The sequence below is a fragment of the Pygoscelis adeliae genome, unplaced genomic scaffold, assembly GCF_000699105.1.
Source record: "Pygoscelis adeliae isolate BGI_AS28 unplaced genomic scaffold, ASM69910v1 Scaffold45, whole genome shotgun sequence".
In the NCBI taxonomy this organism is placed as follows: domain Eukaryota; kingdom Metazoa; phylum Chordata; class Aves; order Sphenisciformes; family Spheniscidae; genus Pygoscelis; species Pygoscelis adeliae.
Window position 1 is genome coordinate 9,243,609 of NW_008825114.1, and position 8,614 is coordinate 9,252,222.

At 40.4% G+C, this 8,614-nt stretch overlaps 1 protein-coding gene across 1 annotated transcript in view; it reads left to right on the forward strand.

Annotated features, from left to right (window-relative positions):
• TRPM3 (transient receptor potential cation channel, subfamily M, member 3) overlaps positions 1-8,614 on the forward strand; it is a 432,332-nt gene that overhangs the window by 135,304 nt on the left and 288,414 nt on the right. The window contains exon 4 of the mRNA XM_009328179.1: positions 1,886-1,992. Coding sequence (XP_009326454.1) covers positions 1,886-1,992 — 107 coding nt within the window. The remainder of the gene's footprint in view (positions 1-1,885; positions 1,993-8,614) is intronic.

The following is an 8,614-nucleotide window of genomic DNA, read 5'->3' on the forward strand; positions in this document are numbered from 1 at the left end:
TCCAGCTCTGGAGCCCTCAGCATAAGAAAGACACAGACCTGTTGGAGCGGGTCCAGAGGAGGGTCACAAAAATGATCAGGGGGATGGAACACCTCTCCTATGAGGAAAGGCCAAGAGAGTTGGGGTTATTCAGCCTGGAGAGAAGGCTTTGGGGGGACCTGATTGCAGTGTTTTGATACTTAAAGGGGGCTTATAAGAAAGATGGGGAAACACTTTTTAGCAGGGCCTGTTGCGATAGGACAAGGGGTAATGGTTTTAAACTAAAGGTGGGTAGATTTAGATTAGATATAAGGAAGAAATTTTTTATGCTGAGGGTGGTGAAGCACTGGAACAGGTTGCCCAGAGAGGTGGTGGATGTCCCATCCCTGGAAACATTCAAGGTCAGGTTGGACGGGGCTCTAAGCAACCTGATCTAGTTGAAGATGTCCCTGCCCAGGGCAGGGGGGATTGGACTAGATGACCTTTAGAGGTCCCTTCCATTACCTTAGAATGAATCATTCTATGGTTCTGTGATTCTATGATTCTAAACTATGCTTTACATCTGAGCAGGAAAAGGGTTTAAATCCTATAACAAGAACAACAACAACAAAAGGGATTTAAAAAAGACAAGCAGAGTTTTTTTCTACCTTTCCAAGAAAAAAATTACTGGAAAATGTTTCCTCCTGATGAGCAATTTTTTTTAAGTAATTTCGCAGGTATCTACAGTCATAGGACTTCAGAAATATATCATTTACATGCAATATCAGACTCCAGTAAAAAATTGCCTATCGTATAAGACACTATGAGAGAATGTCATATGTAATGATGGTATAAGTGCTTGATAGGTTTGAATCTTCTGTCAGAGCTAGAAGGATTTTTAGTAAGTCAGTGAAGACCATTTCTCTAATTTTTACAGACATCTGCCTTGGTGACTTCAGACAGCATCCTCAGGAAGTGGTTAGGCAAGTGCAAGCTGAGACTACAGCTTATTTGATACAATTGATGCTCTTTCTACTGTTGCCCTCATCTGGAGCTTTTCATGTCACCCATCTGTTGCATCTGGGTAGGAAACTAGATTATTGTCTCTGGAGGGCATTAACTACTTTTCCTACAGCTTTGATTGGTGATCAGTCTAAAAGGCCCCAAACTTTGATTTTGTCCCCAGTGTGCCACTGAATGCAAATACATAATAAATGCAACAGACACTGTGGAAAACACCTATATTGCACCATCCAGAGTTTGTTGCTGTCCAGATGTGCTTAAAATTGTCCCAGTGAAAATGTAGGTGTAAAATTGTAGGTGTTTGTGAGCCCAGGATATAACAAGAATGTATGTGGACTTGGTATGTGACTTTAAAAATAAATCAAAACAAAACCTGTAAAGTGCTAAAAACAGACTTGATTAAGGTGGTCAGTTTGAAAGTGTATTTTAAAGTAGACCACAGGAGTCATTTATATGTATTTGAAAAGAAAAATGTGGTTTTGGATGCACAACTTTTTGTTGCACAACTTGGTCCAGCTTTTGCCATTCCCCTTTTGTTTCATTTCATGAAGATCCCAATCTTACACTTTTCCTTGTGTTATACTTTAAAAAAAAAAAAACACAAATTGCTCAGGAGATGCAGAGGATCAGCAGCTCTGTAAGTCGCCTTCCCATTGCCTGGTAGAAGATATTGCTGCTCAAAATGTGTGAGGAAAAAATACTTACAACTCTTGTTCAAGCTTTATTTTCCAGTGAGTCTGAAATTTCTCTGAAGGATTTCCTAATAGACATTCAAGTATACAGTTAGTTAATTCATAGCACCTGTGTAGCAAGCATAATTTTAGCTCTTTACCAAGGCCTTTTTGCTGTTAGTTGCTAGAACTACACCTGTTTGTGTTAAATTGATTTGACAATCTTCCTGCAGCTGCTTCTGTGGTGCCGCCTGCTGTGTCTATCTGTTCTGGGCCATCAGTCACTGGGGTGTTTCCTCACGAGTGTCAGGGTGCCCAGTATGGTCTTTTCTCTTCAGTTTTGGTGACTGAACCATTCACCAGCAGACACCCTTCACCATAAGCACTTGGTGGCCAGATTAGTTCCTCAAACCGGTATGAATACTGGTACACAGCTAACTGAGAATCTGTGGAAAGTACTAAAGCAGTGCAGGATTAGCTCTCTGCACTGATGCATGCTGAAGATGATAAAAATTCGGTGGAAGGGAATCCTCAGGAAAGCAGGCAGGTGGGTAATGAAACACGAAATGTGCTTAACCTTGCAAGTCTGAGCCAAGTGGCTGCAGGAGGCTTAATCACCAGAGACAGTATCTGCTCTTGGGTAAGGCCTTTCACTTTGGGAGGAAGATAAAGCTGGTGTAGGGGATGCATGCAGATATGCAGTACATGTGGAAAATTTCATTTGGTTATCTTGGTTCTTTATAACCCCATAGCAGAAGGCATTAGAGATTTTTATAATTCTTTGCCACTTTCAAAGGATACTAAACTACATTCCAGTTCTGGAGGACTATGAGTTGAGGTGAGAAAGATGTTCTTGTCGCATACTGCATCTGTCTGCGGCAAATGAAGAGAAGTACCCTATTGCAAGATAGTTGCTGTGTAGGGTCTTTGTTGAAATGCTTAATAGTCAGGGTGAATTGCTCCCTTTCATGAAGTTTCATATTCTTTCTGCATTTTATTTACCAAGATAATCAAAACTAGAAAATATTTCCCATTTATCTATAGGAAAATATTACACCAACATAACTCAGTAAAGTTGGTATCTGAGCTGGAAATGATAGAGAAAACGAGGTTACAAGTCAAAACTGAGAAAGCATTAACACAAAGTTAAACGATGCAGGTAATAACATGATGGCTAAGATGGAGAGAAACTTTTAGTACAAACAGAAATCTGAATGTTTGAGCAGTGTAATTTCTGTCATATGCTGCAGAGGTTACAGAACTAACAGCTTGCCTACACTTGAAATTCAATGTAAATTAAGATAGATTGTAATCTAAAATACAGTATTTGTTTCCAAGTAATAATAAAACATGGACATTTCTAGTCCCAAAATAAAAGTGTTATATGCCTATGTGTTTTAATCCCTTTCAAAGATAAACTCTAAAAGGCTGCAAACTGCAATTAAAGAGGAATGTGTGGTGAAATACACCATTCAAGGATACAGCTTCAATAGTTAAGGGTAGGCAGATTCACAAGTACCTAGAGAGCAACTGAAGGTAAAATGGTGCAAGTTATCAAGACTTTCTGCCGTAGCTGCAGAAGTGAAACCACAAATAATGGTGAAGGCTGCTTGTGACATATCTGCTCAAACTTCCGTTTTCTGTGTGTATCGTCTGATTTTGAGCCTGCACCTCCACTTGCTTATTTTGGAACTGGGAACAATCTAACAGGGTGTCTAAGAAAATACCTTTGACAAGGGAGCATCAGGTGTGTCTGTCTCCACTGCCCAGATCGCCTGCTGTCTCCCAACTCCACTTCCCCTGGTTCTCTGCAGTGGCTGTGGGATCTCTTGTGGTAGCCCAGCTAGGTGCTTTCCCAGGCAAAAGCCAGATGCAGATCAGTTAAAGGTGACCTCAAGGTGGTAGTAAGTAGGCATATAAAATAATTTAATTATATTTGATATTCATCACATACTTATAAAACTTAAGATAATAGAAAGAATACCCTTTATTCTGGCTTTTCAGTCAGTTGCCAAAAGCCATAATTTATAGCTACATACAATATCATTTATGTATGTGCTTGAAACCATCTCAGAATTGCCTGCATCTAGGACAAAATATTTAATTAACATTTAATAAGTATATAGACATTACATTAATATGTGTGTCTCTGTCTGTGGGAGAGGGAGTAATGGATATAAGCATGTGGCAGAAGACCTGTGAAATACCTTAGCAAAGGTAACAGCAGAAAAAGCTACCCTCAGGCATACTGTGAATAGAAAAGATGTGAGAGCAGTGGAGAAATTTTATGAATTAATTATCGGTTCAGTTAAGCTTCAAGAAAATTTGGGTCCATTAAGACTTTATGGCAGGCATAAAATTAAGCATAGTTTATCCAAACTTCATAACATATACTTCTCTTTCTATTCTCTGATTTTTGCAAGAAATCATACAAAATGAAGGTAAATAAATTGAGATATTACTGTGTTGAAAAAAACACTATTGCTGTTATAAATACAGGCTTCTGTTCATTGATGTACTCTTCGATGTTGTTTAGTTTACAGATCTGTGAAGTGACTGGGTAGTAAGATGACTGATACTTCTTGACCATACTTGTGAAATGCTTTGTTAGCTCTGACTTTTAAATAAAAGCTTCTTAATTACTTCTTCTTTTTCTATTGCCATCCTGCCATTTCCTCCACAAACCTAGGAGATGGCCAAAGTGTGCTATGAAGAGCTGCCACCTCTGCTTCAGCGTGTCTCTGTAGTACTCCCATGATAAGCACTGCAAGCAAAGGGGCATAAGGGTAGCTCTATTTTCTCTGGTATTTGCTACCTCACTGGGCAGTGCAAGCCCTTGGGGAAGCAGGAAACGTGCTCCAAGAGCAAGAACGCCTTGGCAAAGTGGCTCTATAGCTGCACTGGGAAGAAGATGTATCTTTCTTCTCACATCTGTTGATGTACACAGGAAAAACAGGTGTGATATCATGGGAAAATTCTCCTGTCTCCACCTGATGTTTGTCCCCAGTTAGACAGCCACCGCACAGAAGAGGTTGCTTTCTACCATGCTGACCAATACATCTTTCTGGTTTCCTTGTCCTGCCCTTTCTGCTTTTCATTTACACAACGTCTCTCATTTCATAAAGGAATTGTTAACTGGGCAGGATGGGAGAGCAGTGGCTGGGTTTTTAGTCCATAACACCTTTTTGTTAAATATTTGGTTAAATACCTTTTGTTAAATATTTGCTGTCAGATTGAAAATGTTGGACTTTACTGGTATGCTGAGAGTGGTCTGGATGTTAATGGGCTTCTCAGCAATTTTTCATTCTGTAGCATTCCCAGAGGTGTTAAAGTTTACTGTATCAGAGCTTTCTAAGCATAGGATTATTATCACGTTAGATGGTAGGAATCTACAAGGAGGTGCTTTTAAAAATGCTTTCCATGAACAATAGGTTTAAGAAGGATAGAAATCTCTCTGTATTGCAAGAAGCAATGGAATTCGTCTTCTATTTGCTCTGCCTACCTGTGGTAACAAAGGTGCTCCTTGGCAAGAGACAAAGAGCTAGATGTGAATACTGATGGTGCAGTGAGCATGCTTCAGGGACGAAGTGTTTTAATATGAAAGTAGCAGCTCCGTCTTTTAGCTCTAGCAAAGTAGGAACTTAAATTCTAGTGGGATTGCTACATCTTTGCATCTCCTAATGGGCCTCAGGTTGTAGAAGAGCTGAGCTGAGCACTTGGGTTTTCCAGCAGGATAGAATAAGAGATTCAAACCCTGTCTTTTTCACTGCAGTGATAAAAAGCCCCCCACAAAAAAAACAAACAACATCTCCCTAATCTTTCACTGTATTTTTTAACCATTGTTGTCAGCATCTCTGAAAAAAAACCTTTTCAGAATTTGCTTCTTTGCTTCCTAACACTTCACCATTTACGCTTACCAAAAATTGGTGAAAGCTGCTGCCAAGACAGAGAAATCTCCTTGCTTGACTTTTCTAAAATTTACACTCAAGAGCCTCAAAATCACTGCAGTATTGCTTATAGATAAGAGATATATTAAAGTTAAAATGAATTAAAATGAAGGCCAAGCAGGAATTAAATGATCTATCCAAAGGCACCCAAGAACTTTGTATTGGAAGTGAAGCTCCCACATCATGGTAATGTCCTGTCCATCAGACCTTCCTTGCTGCCACTGACAGAAGTTAGCATTCTTGCACTCACTTTCTGCAAATACAAATGACTAGGCAAGGCACAAGTCCATGGAAAACAGGCCTGTGAAAAAAGGTTGGTGTGTATTAAACACTGCAGCACATAACAGCTCTTGTCCCTAAGGTACTGTTTGCAGAAGAAGGTAATGATAGAGCTCATCTCAAAGACAGGAAGCTCTGTGGAAGCTAGAAGATACATTGGGCTCACTATTCTTAGTTTATTAAAGTTATCTCTTATGTTTCTTTATTGTCTTCAGCTCTCTAGCTTCCTCAGAGATTTGTTACTCTACTCACTGAAAGGAAGGGCAGCATGCTATGATTCCTCTGTCTTCTTTGTCCCTAGTACATAGGCTGAACATTTTGTTTTATGGCAGATGCCTAATGCAAGACAGATGTGAAAGGGTCAAGGTAATGACAAGTCTTGTACCTTCCCAAGAAACTCTTTCCTGGTCTTCAAAGGTAAAGAAAAGTTATCAGCATGGCTTGGGGAGTGGGGGACAAGGGGAAAGGCATCATCTTGGGGGTGTTGGGAGTCCTCGTTTCTGATCTGTTTGAAACTTTTACTTTCTTTTTACTATGAACCCCAAAATCTTAATCATTGGATATTATTACCTTTATAACACAGCAAAGTTATCATGCCGCACATGTTTTAAGGTGTATGCTATTTAAAGTCAGCATTATTTTTTTCTACCTACTTAGCTATCATAGAATCATTAAAGTTGGAAAGGACCTCTAAGATCATTGAGTCTAACCGTATTTTGCCGTAATTTTGCGTCTTTAATGGAGCCTTAGAAAAGTAGCTTCAGAAAATCATATTTACTTACTCATGTTCCATTTCACTATCAACAGCAAGGTTTTTTTCCCTCTTTTATAAAACAAATACATTCAGAGCTCAAGCAAGAAGGCATTTAAATATGTATAATTTAAACTAGCTGCCCAGTCATAACCAGAATTTCATCTGCACAAACTGTGTCACAAGGGAATGGCTCCTGGTGTTCTACCCATTCCATTCCACAGACAACCCATGGCCTGGTCTCTGCACCTTTGAAGTTTTATAATTTTGCCATATACAGTGGGATGGAACAGGTGAGAGAGCTCTTCTGGTGCATATTCAGCCTTGCACTATGTTCTGGGACATTATATTCTGGGCAGAAGAACTTTTTTTCCAACACTGAGGTTGAATAAGAACACTCACACAATTCTTGAGAGGTCACAGTGAGGAGGAGCTGGCTGGTATGCATATGTTCAAAATAAGCACAAACGTTCTACGCTTCCACCTCAATGCACATGGGCTCCTTCTACATGGGCCCAAATATATAGGCTTTGGAGAATATTAATCTATGTACAAGGGCAATACTTCCTTTGGAGAGGAAGACTGGGGTGTAAACACCAATCCTTACCCTGCTCTACTGGGATAACTTCAGTGTTTTTAGGATCCTCCGTTTACCTTGGAGGATCTGATGGTATTGACTGAGGTACTGAGTTTCCCTGTTCTCCCCAGAGTTGTCTCTCCTTAAACGAACTTTAAAAAGCAAACCAGAAGTATTGTTTTGTGTTAGAGAGTTTTAGATTTGTGACACTACTGCGAACCATTATAGAGAGTAATATGTAAACCAGGCAGATTAGCATAGCCTCATGGAATATTCTCCATCTCTTTCCCATCATTTGGAGAATTATTCAGCTTTTGCTGATGAATGTAGACACAATAATAAGAACAAATTATAAATAGAATAGAAAAATATGTGCACTAGGGGGATTAAAAGGAAATATGAAAATGGCAGATCAATGAAATCTAGCCAAGTAAATTGAATGTGTATTTTCTAGCCTGAGTTATGAGAGATTTAAATTTTACTGAGAAGTGGCTGTTTTCCTCTGTAATCTGAGAAAAGCTGGTCATTACTGGCAAAAGAAAAAATTCTCATTGCTTTATAGGATGTTTGCTTTTGCACTTTCTAACTCCTCCCTCATGTAATCTTCATCCCCTCCAAAAATAGTGGGGAGAAGGTATTTCTCCTTTAGCTGGAGAGCTGGCATTAAGAATATCTTCATTAGCTGGGAAAGCCAGTTACTGCACCAAATGGAAACATGCTTTGTTATACTTGAATTGCCCCAGCACTATTACTTCATGCGTTTGCATGTCTTTAAAAGAATTATTCTGCACATAGATTTAATATTAAAATGAGCTGAATTCTGAGCTCGGTTTGGGGATTTTTTTGCCAGAACGTGCGTGTTAACACTCTTTTAGCACAGCTTCTAACCGCTGCCACTTGCCGCTGGCGCACCAATACTATGCCAGATCAATGAAACTATGCTTTCTAGGTCCATTATATCAGTAAATCAAGAGTGAATTAATTTTTTCCCCTCTCAATCTTTGCTGTCTCAGCGTTGGCCCCTCCCCTCGTGCCGGTTTCCCTCTCCTCGCAATGCTTTGGGAAAGAAGGTGCAAGTAGCCCTCCGCTTGCTTTATTTAAATTATCTCCTTTCTGCCCTGCTTTTCGCCCAGGGAAGCGGAGGAGCGAGGCGGATGGCTCGGCTTGCCTGGGAGAGGCTAACCTGGCCGCTCTCTGAGGAGGGCAGGAGGGAGAGAGCAGGAGCAGCAGCTCTCACTGCAGCCTCCTTTTTTATGCGGGCTGCCCCTTTCCGCTCTGCCAGTGCAGCCTGCCCTGAGCAGCGGGCTGATCGCCTCCATTCAGCCGCATTTGGTATGCATGAGCACTGCTGTTCCCACGCAGGAGGCTGCTTTCTTAAGGAGGATCGGTGGCTACAGCCGCGCCGCTC